Here is a 27,415-nt window from a genome sequence, read left to right as displayed (position 1 = left end):
TGTGTGTGTGTGTGTGTGTGTGTGTGTGTGTGTGTGTGTGTGTGTGTGTGTGTGTGTGTGTGTGTGTGTGTGTGTGTGTGTGTGTGTGTGTGTGAGGAGCTCCACGGACCAATGGGTCCATTTGGGTATGGTCACGTCACTGTACCCAGGAAGGAAAAGATAAATCTCCAACGAGGCGTTCTGGGGCAGCATAGACAGGTCTTTTCTGTGTTAGAGTTTTACTACAGGGTGTACTTTGAGGGTTTGTGACTTTGCAGACCGTTTACATGCATAAAAACCTTCATAACACACAAGGGGACGGGTAATAACTGGACAAGCATGACATGGGACCTTTAAGTTTAAATAAAGGTTTTATTTCTGTCCTTAGAATATGAAAAACCTCTGAAATGTGGATGAGATCATTTTCCACCGACAGAAACCTTATCACTATAATTGAATGCTATTTGTTTAATGAAAAACATTTAACTGGATTTTAGCACAAAAAGTTCTCATGCTCAATACCCTGGACTAAATTGAGCATCACTAATTGATGAAGCAGTCATGTTTATACAGTGTGTTGTCCACGTGCAGTAGAGTGAAAAATGAGCATTCAGTAGATGGAGTGGGGAGTGGGGGGGGGGGGGAGCCCCTCAGCACGTCATTAGGGAGCAGAGTTGGTACTAGAAAAACATTGGCTACATTTTTTCCCGGCAAAACTCTCACATTCTTTCCATCCATCCATCTTTCAGCTCCCAAAGCCGCACCATTTGGCCAGGTGAGGGCCACATTATACACACACACACACACACACACACACACACACACACACACACACACACACACACACACACACACACACACACACATACCATGTATACATCCCTTCAGGGGACATTACATTGACTTACATGCATTTCCTGGAGACTTATCCTAACCTTAACCATAACCAACACATGCCTAACCCTAACCCTTACCCTTAACCTTACCCTTACCCTAACCCTAAACATAACCAAGTCTTCACCCTAAAATTAATGATTCCCCTCATGGGGACCTCCAATTTGTCCCCATAAGGGAGGCGACTCCCCACACGTGACTGTGTAAACAGATTTAGGTCCCCACAAGTATAGTAATGCTAGGCCACACATACACATACACACACCTAATTTTGTGCAGTTGGGTGAGGTCTGGGTTGAGGGTGGCGAACTTCTGGGCGAGCTTCCAGACGGTGACTAAGAAGAAGAAGACGTTGAGGATGATGATGAAGCACACGGGGCCAAAGAAGCTCCAGATGAGGCCGTCTTTCAGGGACAGCCAGCAGCTGGTTGAGAGGAAGGAGAACACATGTGCAGGAAAGAGTTTTGCTGACATCACTGACATAGATAGCAGCAGGTTGGTGTAATGCAATGATGTCATTAGTTTCACACATCAAGCGCATGCTAACAGATGTAACACTTACTGCTGGTCAGTGCCGTATCCGCTTGGTCTAATGATGGCAGAAATAACGACGATAACAAGGGGTGTCCCATAACCAGTGAGGTATAAGTAGAGGGGACGCATGGTGGCGTTGAACACCAGGACCACCATACGGTACAGCTGCACCCCTTCTAACAGCATCCAGGTGAACATGGCCAAGAAGAAATAATGGAGCATCGCTGCGACGAAGCTGCACCCACCCTGTTATAGTATGACATGACAACATAGACGAAGATAAGGTCAGAGAGGAAGGAGCACAGGATGAAATGTCTCACAGCAGTAATCTGATCGAGACAATTCTTTGAAAAATAAATCACCGCGCTGTTTTACATCATCATGATGACCTCAATTAGAGTTAGATTAATCAAAACAAGACTAGTAAGAAGTAGTAATATAACAATTGTTTTACAATGTTGTAAAATCCTTGCATTCAAAATAGTAGTACAAAAAAGTCCATAAATCATTACAAATCATTACAACCAACTTAAAGTAACAATGTTGAAGATTTTCATTTATTCATCATATGACTATAAGGGGCAATTGTTAGTGTGTTTTAGGTTCTCTTCACTTCCGCAAGAACGCTTGTGTTTTTCCAGGTTATGTCGCCAAAGACACCCAGTTTGTACTCTAAATACAAGTGCTTTTATCAGTAGGCTCAATCACTATTCTTTAACCTTATTTGGCAATAGATAATGACTTACCAGACATTTATTTAAATGTAAGATTGAAACTTTATTAATTTAAGTAAAAGTACTAATGTTAGCCATTTTAAAACTTACCATGAATAACAGTTTAGTAACAGTTTAAAAAATATTGAACCAGGTCACTGCTAAGTTTAAATACTTTCATAAGAACTGCGGAATCATTTTAGTAAAATCCGAATAAAGTGGTTAAATATGTGCTTCTGAAATTTTGTGGAGTACAATTTACAGTTGCATAAATGAAAAGTACAGGTTCCTAAAAACTGCAAATAATTCACAGGTACTTTCCACCATTGATTAAGACACAGGACATAAAGAAGTACAAACAAACTTCCTTTTTAGTTTTTTTCCACTCCCCTGTCAGCCACAGTTTCTACCACCTCCTCTTTTTGTTTCTTAGAGTAACCACAGGGGTTTTAAACTGTAATGTGGCAGGAAGAGGGGTTTAAGGTTTAATGTTGAGGCAGCGCTCGAAAGTGAATGTGCCTCTTGAGTTTTACACAGGCTTCACTGCGTGTCAACACAAATGAAATGTTCTACCCAATGTAAACATTTAAATAAAATGTATGTATTTGTATAGACTATGTTTATAGTGAAGTTATTGCGGTTCTTGAAACTGAATACACGATTTTGTTGCACACATACCACAGGTTTAGTTTGTGAGATGCCGGCCAGAAAGAAGAGGTCAGCTACGAAGAGGCAGATACAGAGGTGAAGGTGGATGGTGGTGCGGGTTCCCTTTATGGAGCGGCAGAACTTGAACGTCAGGATGCACAGCACGAGGCACAGCAGGGAGATGGTCAGCCCAATCTTGGTCACCACCTGGAGCCCAAAGGAGTGCTAAGAAAGGAGACACATTAGATCCTGAGTGTATTATTTACAACATCATGTATGTGTGGGTATTAAGGAAGATTCGGAAATAGAGAAGCAAGTTTATTGTCCCTCAGAATAACTCATCTTTTGGCCACTTGGAGGCAGCGTAAACGAGTTGTAAACACAACATTCAAGTATTATCACTTCATAAACGTGATTCTTACAAGCAAACAGCTGCGTATTTACACACTAAGAATTTACGAGGAAACATCGGAAATGATTTAGAGTTGTGTTTCCGGCCAACTAGCAGCTGGTAGGCCAATATTTAATCTCTTCTTTGGTCTCCATCAACTCCTGAGAGAAATATCTACCTCTTCAGTAGCTAAATGCTCGACTATGTTGTAATTTACTAACTTAAAACAGCTGCCTGCTTGGGCCAAACATTGCATAAGACTGAACATGAATTCATCAATACAAATAATAAATCCTACATTTGTAAAATAAGTAATTAAATATATGAAAAGTGAATGTTTTATAGGACTTTTATTGCCTTTTAAAGTTGGCCTTTTCCCAATAACATTTAAATGTTATGGCTTTTTTATTTGCCTTGTCTGCTTAATACCTTCATGGGGTAGAGAGCCATGAGCACAGCGAAGCTGCTCAGATGTTCACATGTACACACAGTTTGTGTGGCATTGGACTCCTGTTGATAACAACCATCTGTGGACCAGGTCCCGCTCTCTTTCCAGTACGCACAGATGTAGCTCAGCTCATCCGACTCCTCTGTATCCTATGCACAAACAATACCATCATGTCAAAAGCAGGCTCAATATATACAAAGAATTTGAACATTTCTAAAAATGTTGAGCAAAGATGAAATGCCATACTGAGAAGACTCCAGGACAGAAGAGACTACCTGTAGATGTCTGAGGGTGATCGTCACGTTGCGATTCAGTTGCTGAGTATTGGGATTAGAAACCACAACAGACACAACTTTGGAGGAGATCTGAAAGGAAGGAGTCACTCCGTCTTTTTCATGTCCTTTGAGCCCCTCAAACGACCGGTTAACCGATTTCTCAAGCTTCTTGTAGCTCAACAATGCAGCCAGAGCAAAACCTGTTTTAGAAATATAATAGTAATCATCGATAAAACTTAAAATTGGGACAAATTTGTCAGAAGAGATGAGGAAAGTGGTTTACCAGGGTATGGCCCCGTCCCAGCTGCTGTTGTCCAGTCAGTGTCGAGTGTAGCAACCTCATTGGTCAGCTGAATTGGTCCTGTGGGCCGAGTCTTTCCCCTCTGCACTGCAATCTCAACTTCTATTCGAGTAAATAACTCAATTTAAAGTACAACGTTTACATCACAGTTTTCTCACCTTCATTTATTACAGGAATACTTCACCCACAAAATGACCATTTGTAAATCTATTACTCAACCAGTGTTAACATGATTTTGTGAAAAAACCTTTGTTTTTCTCCTTTCCTCCGCGTTGAACAAGAAATCAAATGAATGCTTTAAATAGTGGTTGTAGCAAAAATGCATGTGTTTGGGAAGAAGTGACCATAACAAAACTCTTTTTTGAGAGTTAAAACAGACTGAGTAATGGATATGCAACTGTTCATTTTTTAGGATAAGTATTCCATTGAACTCAGCATGCATCCTCATCCATAGAAATGACCTGTAAGCTTATGAATTCTCAAATACAGTATGTTAATCACTAGCTGTCACCACCCTAACCTGTCTCAGTGGTCTCCATCCTGGTGTGTTTATCTTTCAGTTGTGGTCCAATGAGCATAATAGCATTCTCCACCGTGCTGAGCAGTCCGCTCACATCTTCACTGCTGTTCAGTTGCCCGGGGGACAGGATGGACTCGGCCGCAGTGAATAGTTTCTGTTCAAGTTGCAGAATGCGAGAGCAGGTTTTGAGAATACTGTTTGTGTTTTTGTATGTGTAAGAATGTTTGTGTTTTGTCTACCTCAAGTTGCGCCTCTCCATCAGTCTTCACTTCACTCGCAGCACTTGGGTTAGAAAGAGCCAAACAGCTGTTTCTCATCATGAACAAAATGTCTGCCAGGCCTCCAAGCGACTAAGAGACGGAGACAGAATAATAAGGGTATTCAGTTTGCCCTATACTAAAGAGAGGGCTGCAGGGAGGTCTGGAAATAGAGGAAATTGGCTTAAATGTTTCTTAGAAAGACCCACAGTGCTGGACTATATCTTATATCAGCTGCAGGGACAAATGTAATGAAAAAATTAAAAATTGTATATCTAAACATGCAGCTTACCGAGGCGGGTCCACCGTTTCCATTGAAGCTGTCACACTTGAGTGCTAGATGGAACAGAGCGAAATAGATAATCATCTCACTGGTTGAATTTGTCATTTCACAACAGCATGCATTGATAGCAGAGGAGTGCAATACAAATCTACACAAAGCAGCAGCTCTGAACAGAAATGCATGCATATTATCCTGTGAGAGTTACACCACAGATTATCTGTAATCAGATGAGCCAATACATAAAATATGAAAATCTACTACAATGGTATTTGTGATGGGAAGTTTATAAAGGGAGGGTGTGAACAAATCGAGGCTTCATACAAAGACATGACAGTAAGTAACGGTGATGATAGAGAGGGACTTTGTAAACTCACGTGAGCACTTTGTGCTGTTGTTGCCGTAGTTGGTGTATCCTTTTAAACAGCTGCACCAGTAACTCCCATTCCTGTTAATGCAAGTCCCTTCACCTCCACAGAGGTCTTCTTGTTTCATTTGAGCTTCATAGCATTCATTTATGTCTGTGTAAGGAGAGGAAACAGATACATAAGCAATCACTGACATTACACAAGGGCAATGCTTCCCGTGGGGTAAGTCTGACACAAATCTGGATATAGCTAGTAACCTATTGCAAGTGGACAAATCATCTCTGCAATGGAGGGGTGTACGTTTTTCTTTGTAGTCAGAAGGATTTTAGAAACACCTCTGAACGTTACAGGCAGCCCATGTCGTGAGATGTTTTTAAGAGCTACAATTTGTTCAAGCGGGAGGCAGGGGAAGGCTTTGGGGTTTAGGTCAGAGTACAGAGAGTACAGGGGAGTTGAATCATGATGAATCAAAAGCAGGTTTGACCTTTTCAAGATCTACCGTAGAATCTACGGTAGAAATATTTCTTAGGAGCAGCAAAGCTTTACAATGACCAGGGCTACAGTCAGAAGAGTTTTTTTTGTTCATCATTAAAAAGCTCGAGGACTCCCAAAAATACAAGATTATCACCGCTCACAAATGAATAGGATTTGCAGTAGAATGTACCTATACTCCAAGAGGTTTTGATACTACTGAGCTGTATGAGTAGTTGCGTATGTGGCTAATGTTAGCTAACAATATAGAGGTCTAACCTCTAATACATTATTTGAGGGTTTTTTCATGTTTCTATGTGTATAGTTATTTAATATAGCATAGAACATACATTAGTGTAACAATTTACAGGGGAAGTTGTGTAAATCACTTAAAGGTCCCATGTCATGCTATTCGGTTATTACCCATGTGTTATGTAGCTTTTTCTGCGCGTAAACGGTCTGCAGAGACACAAACCCTCAAAGTACACCCTGTAGCGAGTAAAACTCTAACACAGACAAGACCTGTCTATGCTGCCCCAGAACGCCTCGTTGGAGATTTATCTTTTTCCATTGTTTACTTCTTGGGTATAGTGACGTATTTGGGGATGACGTAACGTCCGCGGAGCCGTTACGTTTGGACCAATCCGCTGACTTCCTCACACACACACATTCGGCGGGATGTTGCGAGGCTCGCTGCTGCAAGGAGCGGGACAGTGTGAGCTGGCTCACTGGTGTGGGGTCGGCGAGACAGCGAGACACCGCGGAAGTTAGCCTGAGCCAGGGCCGGACTGGGACAATAAGTCAGGTCGGGAATTATACACCCAGCCAGGCCACTACCAGTTTTCTTTTGTGCCATTTTCCTGGATTTATTTGTCAATATTTACAGCGTTGCTGCCCATAGTGATAGCCCTAAACTTTAAATCTACTACCCCAGAATAAACATGGACATGGGTTACTATTTTAAAAAAAATTGCAAATCTATTTAGGAACCTATCCATGTGAACATATTTTAAGTGGAGGTGGACCTCAATTCCTCTAGGGGGTCCGGGGGCAACCCACTGAGATAACTCAGACTAAGTTAACTATCTAAACCAGGGGTGCCCAACCTTTTTTGAACCGAGAGCTACTTTTAAAGTTGCCAGTCTGCCGAGATCTACCAGTCCAAGCGTCCAGGCGTAGCCATTACTGACAGCCTACTACCAGGTAAATACACACTTCTACTTGTGTAAAACTGAGTAGTGTTGCTACAAAAGTATAAATTAGGCTTACTAATAAGACAACTCAGATCTGAAGCTACAGGAATCTGCTGCCAAAGTGCAATAAAAAAGACAAAATTAATAGAATCAAACCCTTTTTTTGTTGCATTTAGTAGAGTATAAAAATAAATGCCTTTTAAAATAGGATGCAAGCAACACTAGTTTCTTAACTTAACCTGAATTGATAATAGACTATAACCTTTATCTTTATCTTATACCATTTTGTACAATAATTATAATGAATAAGTTCAAACAAACAAAAACTTACAGCTGATTAATAACGGTATCTAACTTGAGTTTTTATTATATCAAAAACCTGTTGAAATGCTACTGTTATTTTTACTGTCCCCAAAAAGCGCGTCGGCAGCCTCCAGGAAAGCTTCTTTCACAACTTCGCCGTCTTTGAAAGACTCGGGCCTGGCGCCACGAGGGGGCAAAAGGGGGCATTGCCCCGAAGTTGTTTTATTTGCCCCCTCACTTTGAGCATCATTCAGCCATCGAAAAGTTAAATAAATGTCACAATTATTAAATAACTTTAAATAATTATTTTCCCCAACACACGTTACTATGTTTAGATCAGATATGTGGGCAGGCAGTCAAGCAACGTGTAAACAAGCCTCAACCCCAAGTGAGCTTGTAGTCTTAATTAATGTTAGCATGTGTGCTTAGCTGTAAACACAGTCGGATGGGGGACCAAAACGTCCCTGTTTTCCGGGCAAAGTCCCCATTTTCGGAATGTGCGTTAAAAAACATAGAGCAAGGTGAAATAAAATGTTACATGTCAGTAAAAACAGAGTAACAGTGTTGTGCCTGTTTGTAGCGTTAGTGTATTTCTTTTTCTAATACTTCTTCTACTTCTTCTTCTTCTACCTCTACTTCTTCTTCTTCTTCTATCTCTACTTCTTCTTCTTCTACCCATGGATGTATAATAAGAAGCTTCTAATTCAATGTACCTTCCCGCAAAATATTGGACAAAAGAAAGTCGGCTAGTAGTGTCAACTAAATCCATAGTATTAGAACAAAAGTGATTTAAACGAGGTAAATTACGAATGTATGTTCTCAATCGCCAAGTGTGCGATTGAATATTAAATTAGATTTATTGCCCCCAGGGAGAAATTCATTTCCACAGCTCTGTGAAAACGAGATGAAATCGACAAAAAATAAGACAACTACAGATAGCACCACACATGATGCTTACCTGTTATTATTTAGGGCTGCCTGTATGGATCAGGTTTTTGCCAAAGCGAGCCCTTTTACTATAATAATAATATGTTATTATTATATAAACCGTATTGGTACAATGAGCGACATCTAGTGACGGATTTTTAATCTGTGTCTGTCCATTTGGTGCAGTATTTGATCCAATATTACATTTGGTTTATATATTAGTCACTTTCTTATGGAATGCCAGGTTTTAGGTCTTGGTTTGAACATTCAATCCTGAAAATAAAAAATCAACCAGATTAATTTGTCTTTAATCCTGACATGACTAGAGTAGATAGTAAGTAAATAAATCTGTATAGGAAGACGAGTTAAGGGATAGAGGAGAAAAGGTTATGGTATAATTACAGAGCCTGTCCATTTATAAATTGAGGAAATCAATGTTAGTCTGTTAACGTGACTAACAAAGTGCAGGCATCTAATAATGTACTATCTATTATTAAAGATCAGAGGAAAATAACAGAATGAGAGGGGTCAATCCGGAATACAAATAAAGAAGCAAAGAGATTGTAGAGCAGTGAGAATGAAAAAAAACTTGGTGTGTCAATTCATTACATTGCCAGTATTTTTCGTTGTTGTGAAAAAAAAGTCGCCCCCTAGGATTTTTGAACAGCCCCCTCAGTCATTTCAGCCTGGAAAGACTTCATGTGTTTCGCAAGAACGTGACTGACACGATAAGATGCTATGGTAGCAGCCTTGCTCTTGTTGTTGGGCCTGGTGAAAATGGACTGCTGTGCATTTAGCTGTCCTTTCAGGCCCCTCCCCTTTTGGAGCGTAGGGCAGAATTAGGAGGGAATTCCGTCTCGTAGCGTTTGTGCACTGTTTTGAAATGCCGCTCCTAAATTACTCTTCTTCGATAAAGCCACGCTCGCATTGCAGATGAGACAGATGGACTTTGAATTGGAATAGATACAAAAATAATCATCCTCTCACTCGGAGTGAAAATTATATATGTTGGGCTTTTTTGCTTCTGCCATAATTGCGGTCTTGTGTGTGTGTGCGGACTGCGGACTGACAATCTTGTTGACACGGACAATGTCAGCGAAATAGTGCTCACTGCCCACCAGCCACGCCCCGACACATGGGGTCACGCCGGCCAATCACAAAGCTTTGATGCGTTCAAGTGCATTATTCTGGCACAGGAAGATTATGTTATAGGACATTAACGATAAAACAGAATATTGTTGTTCTATTTTTAGACACATATCGCGATCGACTGGGAATCTCCCCGCGATCGACCGGTCGATCGCGATCGACTGGTTGGGCACCCCTGATCTAAACACTCAAGAGTCCTTTACCTCACCTGAGCTGTAGTTATCAGTCTCTCAGTCTGACAGGAGAGGACTCTCCTCCACCTTGTTGACAGTCAGCTCATTATATCCATTAGCGCCGCTCGCTAGCACCAGATGCTAACAACAACAAAACACGTAACCGGTGCGCGCGCTTTCTCTCTGGCACGCTCGCGCCCGCCCGCCACACATACACACCCTCCCGAGCTTGAATGAGAGACCAATCGAGGGCTTTAGTGTATGATCTGTATGACGGGCCATGTCGGCAGGCCACATCATGTAGACAGCCAGTCACTCTCTGTGAGGCAGAGTCAGACTCACATTTGCGCAGCGTTGCGTTCACAATACATACATAAAAAAAAAAAAATCCTCAGGCCAGCAGGCCACTTAACAGGCCAGGCCATCGGGAAACCTCCCGGTCCTCCCGATGGCCAGTCCGGGCCTGGCCTGAGCACACATACAAACTCCCAGCCAGGCTGCGGGTGTGTGTGTGTTTCGGGCTGGGTTTCTCTGTGTCTCGCTGTCTCGCAGACGGCCACTGGGCTCACGGGGGGGGGGGTATACACATACTATACAGAGATGCTGTAGGAGAAACCAATGTGAGTTTGGAAAATTGCACAATATAAATCTATTTTAGTATACCTCAACAATGGGATTATGATCAGTAGAAATGGCCATGACATGGGACCTTTAATACATTGTGGCTGCGAGGGAGTGCGGTCGTCTTTGAACCGGAGGGTTGTGGGTTAGATCCTGTCATGTCCATATATTGTTGGGCATTAATGTGTGTAATGCCCAACAATATAGGCCAGTGCCAGTGCAGGTGGTCTATATGAATGGGTGTGAACCATGGATGTATATAATAAGAACTGGATACAGCGTGGGAGGCGGGGTCTCGTTCTTTCCTATGAGAGCAGCTGAAGCATGAAGTCAAAATGGCCCAACTTTTGAGAGAGCGAAACGTCACAGATTACCCTTCATGCCTGCTGCCAGAGCAGAAGAATGTGCGCCCCTTAAGCCCCGCCCCCTGAGCTTCCACTCTCGGCTCACTAGAATGAATGGAGAGAGAAAATAAATCTAGATTCGGCTTTTAGTGCATTTTACAACTTTAAGGACCTAATGATTCTAATAAGGGCTATACAATAGTTAATACTGGGTAGTTTATTTAGTTAAAAACAAATTATCCACTGATTTACAGACGTCTCTTTCCCCATGTTAGTCAATAGAGAGGCGAAGTCCCGCCCATTTACTTCCGACCCATGGGACCTTATTTCGGAAAAATTATGTATTAGTCAATGGGGAGAGACAGATTATCTTTCAATCCCGTTTGAATTGTGCCACGAATTACACATATGATGTTTGTCAATCTTAAAAAATAATTTCCATGTAAAAAAAGTCACAGTTTGTCGTAAAACTGTTGAAATATAAGACTATGAAAAATACGCAACTAGAAAGACTACAAATCCCAGAATCCCAGTCCTGCATGCTGGCTCTTACGGAACCAACTAACTCCCCTTTTGTGTATGTACAGCTCTCAACATGCCCAGGCTTGTAGTGATTTTCACCTCTTTTAATACTTTTCGCCTCATTCTGAAAGAAAGAAGTGAAATGTGCCAACGTGACGGCCGTCTTGGTGTGTGGTGCGAGACGGGAGATGTAGTTCATTGAGCGGTTTCACACAAAAAAAAGCGTTACTTCACATTTTTATTTTTTTGACTTGCAAAATTATCTTTTAAATTGACAAACATCATATGTGTAATTCGTGCCACAATTCAAACGGGATCGAAAGATAATCTTTCTCTCGCCATTGACTTCAATACATACTTTTTTCGAAATAAGGTCCCATGGATGGAGGTCCCCCGGAAAGGGAGGGACTTCGCCACTCTATATGGCGCACCATCTCACCAAAATTATGTATTGAAGTCAATGGAGAGAGAAAGATTATCTTTCGATCCCGTTTGAATTGTGCCACAAATTACACATATGATGTTTGTCAATTTAAAAGATAATTTTGCAAGTCAAAAAAATTAAAATGTGTCGTAAAACTGTGAAGTAACACATTTGTTTGTGTGAAACGCTCAATGAACTACATCTCTGGTCTCGCAGAACAACACACGTCACCAAGATGGCCGTCACTACTGTAATAATAATAATAATAATACTTTACATTTATAAAGCGCTTTTCCTGGTGCTCAAAGCGCTTACAAGCAAGTAAAACAAAATAACAACAAAAATAGAAAGTGCTAAGCTAGGAGGAATAAGGGCAAGGGGTTAGTTGATTAGGGGTTGAAGGCAAGAGTGAAAAGGTTAGTTTTGAGGGATTGTTTGAATGATGTGAGAGTGTTGGCGGATCTGACGTGACTGGGGAGGGAGTTCCAGAGTGTGGGGGAGGCTGCTGCGAAGGCCCTGTCACCCCAGGTCCGGAGCTTTGTCCTGATGGGCTGTAGTAGGTTAGCTTCAGCAGACCTGAGGCGACGGGTGGGGTTGTGTCGTTGGATGAGGTCACAGAGGTAGGAGGGGGGGGCAAGGTTGTTGAGGGCTTTGAAAGTGAAAGTAATATTTTAAAGTCAATGCGGTGTTTGATGGGGAGCCAGTGGAGGTCATGGAGGATAGGGGTGATGTGGTCGGAGCGTCGGGTGGAGGTGAGCAAGCGGGCAGCTGAGTTTTGGACATATTGAAGTTGTTTTAGTGTGAATGCAGGTGATCCAAAAAGTATGCTGTTGCAGTAATCCAGTCGGGATGTTATAAAGGCATGGATCAGAGTTTCAGCAGCGGTCTAATGCGGGCAATGTTCTTTAAATGGAAGAATGCGTTTTTTGTGACCTGGTTGACGTGAGGGAGGAAAGTGAGGGTGGGGTCGAGGATGATGCCAAGGTTACGGATGTGAGTGGAGGGGTTGACAATGTCAAAACATCTTGGGTTGAGCGGGTAAGTGAGTTTGGGCCAATGATTATAAGTTCCGATTTGTCACAGTTAAGTTTTCGAAAATAGTTTTGCTTCCAAATTGTAATGTCAGTGAGGCAGGTGCTGAGCTGGGAGTGTGTGGTTGGATAAATTGATTTTGTTGAGAGGTAGAGCTGCGTGTCATCAGCATAACAGTGGAACTGGAGTTGGTGTTGACGGAGGATTTGTCCAATTGGGAGGATGTAGATGATGAACAGAAGGGGACCAAGTACAGAACCCTGAGGGACGCCATGATTGACGGGGGGATTGACTGTGGGGGATTTGGAGTTGTTAATGGAGATGAATTGATGTCTGTCAGAGAGATAGGATTTAAACCAGGAGAGGGCAGTACCGGTAATGCCAATGGAAGACTGGAGGCGGTTGATGAGGATGGAATGGTTGATCGTGTCAAATGCGGCTGTTAGGTCAAGGAGAATGAGAATTGAGAGGGAACCAGAGTCAGCAGAGAGGAGAATGTCGTTGGTCACCTTGAGTAGGGCAGATTCTGTGCTGTGGACAGTACGGAAACCAGATTGAAAAGGTTCATAAAGGTTATTGCAGTCCAGATGGGACTTTAGTTGGGAGGCAACAGTTCGCTCCAGAATTTTTTACAGGAATGGGAGGTTAGAGATGGGCCGGTAGTTATTGAGGGAATCAGGGTTGAGACCAGGTTTTTTGAGTATGGGAGTGACAGCAGCGAGTTTCAGATCAGGGGGGACGAGTCCAGTGGACAGAGAGGAGTTAATGACTGTGGTGATAAGATGAGTGAGTTGGGGGAGGCAGGCCTTGACAAGGGTGGAGGGCATGGGGTCCAGGATGGAAGTTGAGGTATTCATGCCGGTGACTTGGGCAACTATTTCCAGTGAGGTAATTTGTCTGAAGGCTGTAAAAGGGTGCCTGGAAGGAGGAGGGTAGGCAGGTTCCGGAAAAGGATGGGTGGTGGACGAGACGGAGGAGTTGGCTATGTTGCTGTGTATTATTTCAATTTTGCTTTGGAGGAATGAGAGGAAGGATTCACACTTTGAGGTGGTGAAGGAGTTGGAGATATTATCCATGGGGTTGAGGAGCTTGTTAATAGTTGAAAAAAGGGACTTTAGGTTATTGCTGCCAGATTGTATTACAGAGGAGTAGTGGAAGGAGCGTGCACTGTTGAGGGCATCTTTGTACTGCTGTTGGTGCAGTCTATAAATGTCTTTGTGGATAGTGAGACCAGTTCGTTTAGCATGTATTTCGAGCCGGCAACCTTTCGTTTTGAGGCAACGGAGATGATCAATGTACCAGGGGGCCGAGTGAGTGAAAGAGACATACTTGGTTTTTATTGGAGCGAGTTGGTTGAGACAGGAGGAGAGAGCATTGTTGTAGGTGTTGACCAGGTCAGTAGGGGAAACATTCTGGGTGACAGTGAAGTCAGGGATGGTGTCAGCCAGTAGGGAGGAGAGGGAGGAGGGGTGTATGGACTTGATATTCCGGAATTGTATGGTGTGCTTCTGCTTGATGAGGGGGGTTGGGGTTAGGATGTCCATGATGAGGGCCAGGTGATCGGAGATGGTGAGGTCATAGGTGGTCAGGTTGCTGATGGCGATGCCAGTGGTGCAGATCAGGTCCAGTGTGTGACCCTTTTTATGGGTGGGAAAATCAACATGTTGTGTGATATTGAAACAGTTGAGTATGTCCAGGAGTTCTGAAGCGGTATTGGAGTCGTTTGAGTCGACATGAATATTGAAATCACCAAGTAATAATACGGATGGAGAGATAGAGCAAAGTTGTGTGAGGAATTCAACAAGATCCGAGGGGAAAGCAGGGTTTGGTTTGGGGGGACGGTAAATGACTGCTGTAACCAGGGGTTTTGGACCAGACAGTTTAAATGCAAGGTGTTCAAATGAGGAGGGGCAAGGGATGTTTATTGCAATTGTTTTTATATTATTTCTTAGAATTGTGGCAATTCCACCTCCACGCCCATGGTGGCGTGGTTTTTCAATATATGTATATCCTGGGGGTGTTGTCTGGTTGAGGGAGAAGTATTCCTGTGGTTTTTGCCAAGTTGCTGTGATACAGAGAAAGTCCATATTATTGTCAGTGATGAATTCATTGAGAATGAGACCCTTGTTGTTTAGAGACCGGGTGTTAAACAGAGCAAGTTTAAGATGAGGTTGAGTTTGAACAGGCTGGGGTGCTTTGGGAAGGGGGCGTAGGCAGGCAGAGTGCACGTGTTGGTTGTTGTGATGATGAAATGGAGGGGGTGTGTCAGTGCGCGCAGCAGACCAGATGGATGAGATGGAATGACGGACCGGGAGTAAACAAACTTTCGTCCGGAGCTTCGGTGAATGTATTTGGGTCGTTGTAGCAGTCCATGCTCACCGATGGCGGAGATCATCGTCGGGCATGGTGGAGTGGATGTGTGCTTTAGCTGGAGTAGTTCCGCGATGGAGTATGACAGTCATGTCGGCCGGGAAGGATGCAGCTCACAACGAACTTCTTGAGAGGATTAATGTCAGACAGCAGGAAAGCACACATCATGGCAGGTGATCGGGGTGAGTAGCGAAGTTTCTGTTGACAATCAGTGATTTTGCGGGAGTCAGTGGAATGAAGGCTAAGAGACTAAAAGAAGGAGAGCGGTCCAATGCTAGCGTTAGCAATGCTAGCCACCCGGTGACTGGAGGTTGGCTAGCTGTAGAGGTAGCGGTCACGGCTACTAGGGCTTTCCCCACCGGGACAGCTACAAATATTTTTTCCCACCGTAGCTGTGTTGTGCAGCGACGAGGGTGTCCAATGTTAGTGGCCAGCTGACGGCAGGGAGTTGACGAGATTGTTGACGGCCAACGGCTGGAGGTGACTGGAGGTTGGCTAGCTGTAGAGGTAGCGGTCACGGCTACTAGGGCTTTCCCCACCGGGACAGCTAAAAATATTTTTTCCCACCGTAGCTGTGTTGTGCAGCAACGAGGGTGTCCAATGTTAGTGGCCAGCTGACGGCAGGGAGTTGACGAGATTGTTGACGGCCAACGGCTGGAGGCTGGTAGCAAACGGGCTAGCAGGCTAGGGTCCGGTACGCAGGAAAAAGCAAATAGGTAACGGAAAACTACTTGAACAAAGTAGCGATTCAGTTGGAGCCAATATTGACAGATGTTATATATAACTAACCGATGTATAAAGAAAAATCAGATCAAATATGTTCAAACACGAACTGAAAGCGGCGAACAAACCACGCCAGCGTCCTCTCCTATCGGCAGAATGGTCTGTTTTGTTGACAATGTCTTGTCAACAAAACGATTGACTACCCTCACTATCACCACAATGCAACACGTCCAGAAGAATGTCATGCAAAGCTGCCTTCCTTTGATTCTCTCTGAACTGCCTGGTCTTTTTAATGTTTAATGTCAACCATTTGTGCAGATAGCATGAAGTAGAAAAGATCGGCGATCGCCGATGCTAGCGTTAGCATTTCTCCCCCGGGCTTAAATTGTGTATTATAGAATGATCACACCAGTGACAGTACTTTTCAAAGGGTTCACGAAATATGACTACTACTCTTACTGTTTAACATTGTGGGTTACTTAATGTTACTTCATATTAAGGCTAATAACAATTACAAGGCTGTAATGCTAACTAACGTGCTAGCTACTAGCTAGGTAGGTAGCTAACTTGATCCAGCCACTCCTGGTCTTTTCATCAGACGGGAAGCGAAAGAACGAGCAACACCCATTGCTGGTATGATAACAACCTGGTACTAAGCACACAGCCATCTTGTTAAAGTTATCTTATTTTAGCCAGCGTCATATAGATAGATTATATCGATATGGCGCTGATCTTAGCTATCTCTTAGTGGAGGAAAACAATTGTGACATCACTTACGCGACTTTGGGATTTGTAGTCTTTCTAGTTGCGTATTTTTCATAGTCTTATATTTCAACAGTTTTACGACAAACTGTTACTTTTTTTACATGGACATTATTTTTTAAGATTGACAAACATCATGTGTAATTCATGGCACAATTCCAACGGGATCGAAAGATAAGTTTTCTCTCTCCATTGACTTCAATACATTATTTTTCTGAAATAAGGTCCCATGGACCGGAAGTAGATGGGCGGGACTTCGCCTCTCTATTGGACAACTCCGTACGGCAACCCAAGTAGGAAAATATACACCACAAAGGTGACCAGTTTAAGAGTCCTTACTCTTTCATAAAGTAAACACACACCCATTCATTACACCTCAGAAGCATATGGTGCAGGCAATACTATTATTGAGTTGTCTAGCAAATGAGAAAGAATTAAATGAATCACAAATGAATCAAAAATAACTTTTCAAAAGGGCATAACTCCTTAAATGTCTCAATCTGGAACTATATATACGTTTTCATGATAAATCACTTACTCACATAGTTAACAATTCATTTTCTGAGAATCAACCAAGAGATTGACAGAGACATCGTTTTACTTGTACTTGTAAACACTGTTTGGTACTGTTATTTACTAGAAACATCACGTCTCTTTTTTTTCTCAGACATGCTTGTATATAACCGACAATATAATAATAACACACCACTCACCCATGCAGTTGCTAAAGCCGCTCTTGGAGTAGCCTAAGTTGCAGGTGCACTTGTAACTCCCCATCAGGTTAGTACACTGAGCAGCGGGACCACAGATATTGGTAAAACCAATGCACTCGTTTACCTCTGACAGAAGAAGTGAAAAGATATGTTAAACAGTTAAAAACAAAGAGACACAGATCAAACATAATGTCATGCACAGGCTTACCTTGACAGTGTCCATCTTGTGTGAAGTTCTCCAGCCCTTTACTGTGTGTATAGCCTTGTTGACAACGACACAAGAAGCTACCATTCGTGTTGAAGCAATCTGCGTTTCCCCGACAAATGCCTGGAGTTTCTTTGCACTCATTCCTATCTGGATTTGGTTACAAACACATAAAGCAATGTGATTACAATTAAAGCAATTAATCTCACAGGTCAATACAAAATATAACATGCTTGATTTGTAGATGGAAAACATTTCATTTTGATTTGAAGCAGCCTCTGATTGCGATACGATACGGTACGATAATACTTTATTGGTCAGATCAAGTCTGAAATGTGACTTGCGTCACAGCAGCTCCATGTCCAACATCAACAGACAAGTATCCAGACACAAGACATGAAACACAAACAACAAACATTTAACATAACAGCACAATCAGTGAGAGAAAAGCTGCTCAAAGAGCCTTCAGCGTGCATTTGATCTGGGATTTAGCTCTGTGTTTACTGTGAGGATGGACTGATGCACAAAGGAGTGCTTCAGTCTGACCTTATTGAATGGTGGGACCCTGTATCTCCGATTAGATGGTAGAAGATCATATTCACTGTTCAGAACATGGTTTGGGTCAGAGATGATGTTGTTGGACAGCCTCACCAGGTTGTTATGATAGGCTGAGTCATAGAGTCTCTGACAGGTTGACCAACAATCTGTGAGCAGATTTTTAACAGCTGGAGCAGTTTTGATTTTAAAGCTGTTGACAAACACTTGTACCAGGTAGTATTGCAGTACTGTAGAATGGACATGATCACAGATGTAAAGAACAACAGAAGAATTTCTGAAGAACAGAATAATTAGCTCTGATTAGCTGATTAGCTCTTTTTCTGTAGCTCCTCTTTCCATTGTATTTCTTTTTGTTAGCTGATTAAAACTGCAAGGATCCAATCATCTTTTAACATCTAATACTGACAATGTTTTCTTTGCAATCCACTCTGAATGAGAGCACTGAGCAGTGCCTAAAATGGAAAAACAAGATGAATGTCATACAAAAAAATTACTTTTCCTGTTCAACTCCAGTAAGAGGTATTGCATTGGAACACCATTTATCTCTGAGAGCTGTTGTATTAACTACAACAATAATGGCAATAGTAGACAAAGGCAAGACAATGACAAGGGATGCTTAACATTTGAGGTAATGGCAGATTATTACCAACACATTTCCCTCTTGCCGTGTTGAAGCCAAGGGAACATTCAGTCAAACATTCCCTCACCATAACCAATACACCTGCAGGGAAAGAGAGAAAGGTCATTTAGTTCCATTGACAAGTAAGACGTGTATAAAGCAGAGCAACCATACATACCACTAATGCCCACTTCAGGTGTTCTTATTAATTATTATTATAAAAGTTGGCTGCAGAAGCCACTACACTGGTGATGATGCTATATTTGAGCAACAATTGTAGCCCTGTGCAGTAGTGGTGTTCCATTTTAAATGTTGCCACTGCCTTTTAGAGCGCTTTGCCTCTGATCAAATTGCAACATATTACAAAACTTCCCCAAACTAAAAGTTGTGAATCACATGCAGTTTTGTTGCTGGGCTATCACCGGATTTCCAGTGATGATGCTTTTTACAGCTCACTCAGCCTTCATTACAACTCTTGGTCTTGTTGATACATGGGTCTCCATTGGAGCCCATTGTAGTGGCTGAGTATGTTTATTAATTCACGGGACAACAACTGTGGAGAGTGTTAATGTTTGTGTTTTTATGTATTCCACCTTTTGAACTACATATGTGCGCGACTTATTTGAGTGTGATTGTTTTATTCCTCCTGTTTATCTACACCCATGGTTCTACCCCGGCTTGTCAGATTAAACGCACACCACAGTAGACACGTGTCAATCACATTTCCTGACTCATGATTCAGTGGTAAGGCAGAAAACAGCACCCCCATTCCCTCACATTGTGTTCCCTCCCCCGATCACAATGAGGCCTCTGTTGTTGGTGGATTTCCCACAGTAATGTCTCTTTAGGAGAAGCAGGCAGCGTTTGACAGTGAGTCTGTGACTGAGCCTTACTTTATGCCTTAATAACTGTGGACATATACAAAGAGTGACTCTGTGCTCAGCTAGCAGCTGACATTTATTCACCAGTAGGCACAGTGGTGAATTTGAATAGAAGTCTGTAACATAAACTATCCTCTCAGTGGGTCTTTCTTCATTCTTTATAAGCTGTATGTAGCTAGATTTAGTTTATTATGTTGCTCTTCCTGTTGCATTATCTTATAGGCTGCTAGAAAGTGGAGGCTATAAACGCAGGCAACACCAGGGTTTCTCTCTAACTCTTTCTCTGTCTATTTATCTGTGTATTGAGTCGCATTATGAAAGTAACTGCAATATCCTATAGCCCAAAGGCCTCATTTTACACTCGTCAAAAGTCATGCTGAGTCATTTAAACTGTGTAGTCACATGTTTACAAATCATTATGTGAAAATGAAGGGGATTTCTGCTTCTGCCCACCTTTTGTAAAGACACTACTGGGTTAAAATACTTCTAATGGTGTTAATAACTTGCTGCTCTGTTACTATAATTGTTCATGTAGTACCAATAAAACAAACCGGTATCATGTATGTAGTATCATGTGAATGTAGACATACATGATGATTGCCGCTTCTGTTTTTAAGGGGATTAATCATGAAATAGTCAACAGTAGTGTTTAGTAGTTGAGTCGTATATTGTCTTCAAACTTGATTGACATTGTAAACGACTTCTGATTGTAAAACTCCACAATGTAAATGACTATGAGGGGTGAGAACCAGAGGGGCGTAAGTGACATTTGACCAACTTTACAGGAGAGCCAAAACAAAAAATGACCATACTTTATCCTGACTTTGTTTATTAAATTCAATCTTTCAAACTTCATAAACATGTGGATGACAATATACTTAATGAACAATATTTTGACTTTCATTGAAAAAAATATTCTTCTATTTTTTTTAAATTCGGAATAAAGTCACATGCGCCTTTTTGGAACTAAGATTTTATATCATATGAACTAAAAAAAAGGGCGTATCTGATAAATATAGGAAAAAGGCTTTACATTAATGAGGTCAAAAGTAACAGTAATCGATTGTTATAATAACAATATTATATGAAAATATCCTTATATCATATTAGTTCATTGAATGTAATTATTTTTAAAAAAAAAACATTAATAACCATTTTGCCAAATAGTTAATTATTTAGCCATTTCCCCAAATAACGGATTGAAAATAGGCTACAGAGTCCATTGTGATCATATCAAATATCAATATCACATTAGTTCACTGAATAACAATAAATTACATTAAACCTGGCCTAATAACTATTTGGCAAATCAAAAACTACTTTAGAACATTGGGAATGTCAAATATAGCAATATAATTATATACGACAACAGCATATTTCTGTACTGTGTAACTAACCTGTACGTAAAAAATATGCTGTTTGGTGGTAAGCCTATAAAACGTCTGTCTGACACAGATGTACTGTATAAACCAGAAATGTCCCCATCCTGTCAGGGTTTGTGGCGTCCTCAAACAGGATTCCTGCTGTGATTCATGTGCCTTCAGACCTCTGCATGCTGCCACAACTCTGGGTTGGTTTTACACTGTCTGTGGAGCAGACGTGCAGAGACCGTTTCTCACCACACAGCAGCTACTGTGACCCTCATCCATACATGACATCTGCACACAGCTGGAGGGCTGCGCTCTGCTTCCTGTCTTAAAGGGTTAAGGTTACTGATGCTGCCCATGTGGCTTTAAAAACATTTTTCTTTCAATTTCACACCTTCTGCTATCATATTCACATGTTGTGACCGCTGTTACAGGATAAAAGTCACCATATAAGCAGTAGCGTGGGGTGGGGAAAAATGTAGGGGAAGCCAATGTTTTTGGGTCGGGGGGGGGGGGGGGGGGGGGGGGTGGTCAATAACGTAACCAGATGAGTGATTACAGCGCCCGGTAACATTTTACACACATTTGTATCATACAGATGCAGGACTTACACACGCCTGTTATCTAAGCGACAGGTCCGCATGCACTCTCCAGCTGAAACTCTCTCGTCTTATTAATTTAAGCATTTTCTTATTAATTTAAGCATTTTCTTATTAATTTATGCCAACCTCCACCCACCAATGCAATACCAGCCGCTCAATGCGCAGTGCAGATTCGGTAATTAATAAATAAGAAGCATTCATTCACAAACTAAATCAGGAGACCTTTAAAGTTTTACGTTCACATCAAAGTATCAGTATGCGTTGTGTTGATAATGGACGAGACCCGCCGAGTCAGCGTAAAGTTGAGACGATCTCTGTTTAATGTCTGAATCTGATAACAGATAAAATGATCAGTTTTACATACATTTCCCTCAGTGACTCCTCTCATTGCTTGGAACGTTTACAAAAAGGGAAGAGGAAACGTGAGGGACACAATATATACAAAAAGTAAAATCACAAAGAAAGGAAATTAAAGTCCTCACAACAATAAACTCCTGAGCACAGCTCTCCGACCTTGCCAGGTATTTAACATTCAATAAAATGAAGAACACAGAATACAATAATATAAAACACAGAATGTGTGTGATTATACAAAATTAAATTAAATAAACCCCACTGCATATTTACATCTGTTACACTAACACACACTGCAAGTGCAGCAACAGTCCTCGTCTCTGTAATTAGTTCAGTCCGTAGTCCAAAAGTAACACAAAAATATAAACAATCTCATCTATTCAGGTGATCGGGCCCTATATGGCATGCTATCTGCGGTGCTGATTTTCGGATAGCAGCACCCTGTGCTAATTAAACAACTGCAATAAAACAACTACTTCAGACTGAACACCTGCAGCTAAATCCAGGCAAGCAATGCACAATAACCAACAGAACCACATCAGAAATTGCACACATAGCTACACGGGCAGTTCAGGCAACAGGTATGCACAGAGAGAAAGGGGTGTGCATTTCACTCACCCTATTTGAAGAGGAAGGCCATTCTCCTGTCTTTCATGGTAACGAAGTGGTCAATAACAATGTCATAGAACTTCCCAGCGGCCTTTAGGTCCTCCACAACAACAGAGTCAATGGATATTGTGGCTAGGTTGACAAGTCTGTCCTGTCCACACGTGTTCCTCAGATACGTTTTGATCCTTTTTAGACAGGAAAAGGAGCGCTCTGCTGATGTGCTGGTGGCTGGTATCGTGAGCATGAGCTGGAGCAGCTTGTAGACCTCGGAGAGTGTGCCCTGTAGGTCATCCTCAATAAGAAGCTGTATCAGCTCTCCTGGTGGCTTGTGAAACAACCTGTTGTTGTACAGCGTGTGCAGCTCATTCCTTAACTTCTGCTCATCAAAGAATGGATACGTGTTGATCAGCTGAGCCAGCTCACTGCTGGGAAATGCATCAGGGTTGCAGAACGATGTGAATGATGTGTGTTCCAGTATCCGAAAAAAGTGCAGGTGCTCCATATCTGCAAATCTTTGGGTCATGTGCAACACTATGCCGTCAACAATCTGGAAGTAAAGACGCCGGAAAGACACAACCGTTTCCTCGTCTCCTTCTTGGTGCTGGTTAAACCCTTGCTCCAGGTCGTCCCAGCCGCGGCGACGTCGTTTACGTCGGGGCACAGGATCGCCGACTGCTTTGACCGTGTCATCGTAAATGCGACTGAATGTCTCATCTGTTCTTGTGGCTTTGAGAGCGCTGAGAGTGCTCATGATCCGATCCTGGCATTTTTTTATGTCCGCCGTCTTGCTTTGCAGAACCTGGAAGAGTGGTTCTGTGAGGCCGAAAATGGACTGAAAGACCCCGAGCAGGAAGGTGAAGTCAAAATCCTCAAGTTTTTGCTTCAAGGAAGCACTCTGTGCAATGGTCTCTTTGTCCCATCCCGGCTCTGTCATTATCCTGTCAAAAGCGATACAGAGCGACCCGCGTCCTTCATGGATGGCGTGTACTGCGCGGCTTTTAAAATTCCACCTCACAGCAGAACCCCCTGGTACACGCACAGCTCGATCAACTTCAGACAGTAGTGCTGATCTCTTACATGAACGTGAGAACAAATTGTGGAAGGCATCGAGATTGGCAAAAAACAGTTTGGCTGCTTGGATGTTGTTTGTGCCTTGTGCTAAAACCAAATTTAATTTGTGAGCATAGCAGTGGATGAATAGCGCATTGGGGCAGTGTGCTTTCACTAAAGCCTGAACGCCACCGTGCTGTCCACTCATGCAGCTTGCTCCGTCATAAGTCTGACAAATCAGTTTGTTTGTTGGGCTGTAGTTCCCGATGGCTCTCATGACAACTGATGTTACAGCTTTTGCATCTCTTTCTAAACTGACATCAAAAAAGCCGAGGAAACGTTCACACACACTGCCTTTTTCATTCACATATCTGATTATGATAGTGAGTTGGCACTTATTGGAGATGTCTGATGTGTCATCCACTTGTACAGCAATGAAAGGAGAAATGTGTATTTCTTTATCAGTCTCATCCTGGATACAATGAGCTATGCTCTCAATTATGTCATTTTGTATGGTGTTTGACATACCACTGAAGACTGTTGACGATCCCAAGTGCTCCGCGAGTGCAGTGTCAAACTCTGCAAATGCACGTACCAGCTCTACAAAATTGCCCCTGTTAGAGCTGCCAGCGGCCTCATTGTGTCCCCTGAATGCTTGCTCTTGACGTGCAAGGTACAGGGCAGCAATGATGAGTTTCCTCAGAATATCCCGGTTCTTTTTTACTTGTTCGTTGTGCTTCTTTGTGCTAATGGTTCTTGCTACATCCAGAGCCTCGTCAATCCTGACGCGTCCAAAAAGCTTTAATTTCACAGCACAATCTATATGATTTTTAGATTTACCGTGCCTCTCAATTGCCCGTGACAGGTTGGCAAGGTCGATGAATCCTGAAGTTGCCCAAGGATTGTTCAGGGAGCACGAACCCTTGTCAAAAAGAAGACATGGCCAGCAAAATAGACGCTGAAGTTTAGGCTTCCAGTTAGCCACTCCGTGCGGACATAATTGTCCTCATTGAACGTCCGATTAGATCCCTTATTCCTCTGTGTACACAGCTCGAGTGTGGGCGTTGTCCTGCCATCTGCTTTAATTTTTAGTTGCTGCTGTAGCGGAAGTTTAGTGAAGTTATGCTTAATTAAGTACGCCAAATCTCCTCCCTCCATAATGCTTCATTTGCTTGATCATTTCTAACGGCGGTGATGACAGTTACAGTATTCAAATTGATGTTGATGTGATTGGATGGCAGTGTCCAATCAAATCGCCAGCCGCCAGCCGCCCCTGAAGGGAAGCTAGAGGCGGCTGGCTTCCCCTGGCATGGCCCTGACCAATCACAGGTTGGCAGGGGCATCACGTGGGCCTCATCTGATTGGTTAATCCCTCAATTTTTTTTCACCAAGGGAAGCTAGATTCTGCTGGCCTCCTCTCGCAACAGTGAATGCAATCTACTGTTTCACCATGACATCTAGAGGGGCGCTGTTTCACTCTTTGTAAAATACTCAATGAGAATGGGGGAGAGACGGAGAGACGGTCCGGCAGGAACACACAGGAAAGTAGAATTACAGAAACAAAACAAAGTGTTTTTATTTATTTATTTAAGTTATAACTACAATCCGAAAAAACAGGGGAAGCCTGGCTTCCCTTGGCCTCCGGGAGAAAACGCCACTGCATATAAGTTGTTGGACCTCATTTAAAGTGAGAAGCAAGGTTAATATACTAATAATGAAATACATGTATTTACACATGTCTCCATAGCCACCACATAATAATGAATATCATTGTGTATGACTGAAAAAACAAGTGGGCACACATCAACTGAAGTGTTACAACATTTCCAAACATCCCCATACTTTTGGTTTCTTCTTTGCTTGCCTCAACTATCACACAGTCACACACCGACACACACATTGTGATCTCATTGAGAGACTTACCGAGAATAAGGAGCTCCTTCCCAGACCCCATGTCCAAGACAAACCAGCAGATTACTGTATCAGAACTGTGAATTAGTTGTAAATCATTTAGGTCCAGTTAAAATCCTGTAATAAAAGTTTAGTTCCTGACAAAGTTCAAAGTCCAAGGTCCGCAAAATCCAGCAGGAATGAAAAACAAAAAGTTAAATCCTTTCGGTTGAGGATAATTGTATGGCAGGAAAATAACAGTGAACCTTCACCAGCTTTCTTCCTCTCAGAGTCAGACTCTTAGTCTCTGAGCACGCCTCGCTCTCTCCCTGATCCCCCCCTTTCTCTCTCTCTCTCTCTCTCTCTCTCTCTCTCTCTCTCTCTCTCTCTCTCTCTCTCTCTCTCTCTCTCTCTCTCTCTCTCTCTCTCTCTCGTCTGTGTGGCCTTGTCTCTGTCACTTCAGTCTTTCTAACTCTTTCCTTTCTCTTTGCATATATTTTCATGTGAACACATTTCTTACACTGGCACCGTATCACATTGCTTGTACAAACCCCCCCTCTGTATACGCCGCCTTTCACATTTCACTTTACGCTCCACCGGCTCTATTTCAGGAGCTATTCACAACACTCTCATGAGGGACGGAGAAAGAGAGGAGGGGGGAAAAGAGGCAAAAGAGAGGCCGATGACTAACGCTCAATCTAAACAGCTGCTGCTGTACTTGTGTGTTGCCAGTAAGTAATCTTATATCTGTTTCCATACTCCTACTCTCAATCTCCTCCTACTTTTCTTTCTTTCCCCCAAAATGTGCAGCCCTTCACCCAAATCTAGTGAAAAAAGTCCTGTTCTCAACCCCCCAGACAGAGAGCTAACAGGCTGATGACGGATGCAGAATGACCTCTATTAAATGAGACCCTACAAAGGACCACAATGTTCAAAGAAAACGGGGGGGTTTGCGTTTTGAAATATGTGTAGGCTGTGAATATAAAACCCACACTGCTCAAACTTCGTTACTTTTCCTAAAATGTTTATATTTATTTACTTTGGGGCGTGAGGAATGAAGAGAAAAAAAGATAATAATGCTGCGCTATACTTTGCGGCCACAAGATTGTATCACTCAGTTATCTAATGACATAAAACTCCACCAATGATTCAACAAGAAAAGAAAGTAATAATACAAAATATTTGAGGAGACCTTGATTTTAGTGTTTGGTTACTGTTTGGCGAGAGCTATGTGAGTGTAACTTCTTGGAAAGAAAAACTCTCGGAAGCTTTAACTGTTACGCAACTATATCCCCCTTGGTTGCTTCTGCTGAAGCACCATGCAGTTTACAGTGAGAACTCTGACGTTGATGTAGGCTATTAGTAATTGCAAACAATGATACAAAATGGGCTTCTTATTTCTTGTATGCCATTAAGTTGGCTAAAAATTGTCTAAAGGTTTTATCCGCCGTAGCTAGCTAGCTAATAGAGCTAATTAAGCTAGGCCTACATTTTAACAAAGGTCTCCAGCAGACTTGCTTTGAACTTCAAATGTTGTATAACAATGCAAAGATGACCACATACAGAACATTAAGGCTAAACTCACATGTATTTTGTTATTTTTACGTAGCCTACATATCTACGATGAGTTTGTTCATCCCCTAGCGCTGCCAACTTTACGGGTAACCCACTGAACACACACTATGTTGACTTCTTCTCCGACTGGGGTTGAGTGTAAACTTCCCAAAATGTAATAAAGAGTAGGACAGAAGCAGAGTTGTTGCTGATAGCATCCTGGGGTTCCTATGACGTTAACCCTAAACTAACAGTTAGTGAAAGCAGCTGTTTACAAACATGTTATGCCTTAGGCAGAAGCAACACGTGTTATTATCACTCTGTAGCCTACATGTTTATTTTCATTTCATACCAAGTCATGGTCTTTGTGCAGCAAACAACATCTAACACA

At 42.3% G+C, this 27,415-nt stretch overlaps 1 protein-coding gene across 1 annotated transcript in view; it reads right to left on the bottom strand.

Moving 5' to 3' along the window:
- Nucleotides 1-25,824, bottom strand: part of LOC117561630 (adhesion G protein-coupled receptor E5) — a 29,372-nt gene extending 3,548 nt beyond the window's left edge. The window contains exons 1-14 of the mRNA XM_034239160.1: nt 25,504-25,824; nt 18,745-18,819; nt 17,544-17,690; nt 17,336-17,461; nt 5,618-5,761; nt 5,253-5,296; nt 4,943-5,053; nt 4,704-4,857; nt 4,166-4,285; nt 3,883-4,082; nt 3,589-3,756; nt 2,799-2,993; nt 1,436-1,653; nt 1,139-1,297 (exon numbers count right to left, since the gene is read on the bottom strand). Of these exons, the coding sequence (XP_034095051.1) occupies nt 1,139-1,297; nt 1,436-1,653; nt 2,799-2,993; nt 3,589-3,756; nt 3,883-4,082; nt 4,166-4,285; nt 4,704-4,857; nt 4,943-5,053; nt 5,253-5,296; nt 5,618-5,761; nt 17,336-17,461; nt 17,544-17,690; nt 18,745-18,819; nt 25,504-25,534 (1,892 nt within the window). The 5' untranslated portion in view covers nt 25,535-25,824. The remainder of the gene's footprint in view (nt 1-1,138; nt 1,298-1,435; nt 1,654-2,798; nt 2,994-3,588; nt 3,757-3,882; nt 4,083-4,165; nt 4,286-4,703; nt 4,858-4,942; nt 5,054-5,252; nt 5,297-5,617; nt 5,762-17,335; nt 17,462-17,543; nt 17,691-18,744; nt 18,820-25,503) is intronic.
- Nucleotides 25,825-27,415: the final 1,591 nt, after the last annotated feature.

This window comes from Gymnodraco acuticeps, unplaced genomic scaffold (assembly GCF_902827175.1).
Source record: "Gymnodraco acuticeps unplaced genomic scaffold, fGymAcu1.1, whole genome shotgun sequence".
Taxonomy (NCBI): Eukaryota; Metazoa; Chordata; class Actinopteri; order Perciformes; family Bathydraconidae; genus Gymnodraco; species Gymnodraco acuticeps.
Note: the sequence above shows the minus strand (reverse complement) of the source record. Positions and strands in the feature narration are given on the sequence as shown.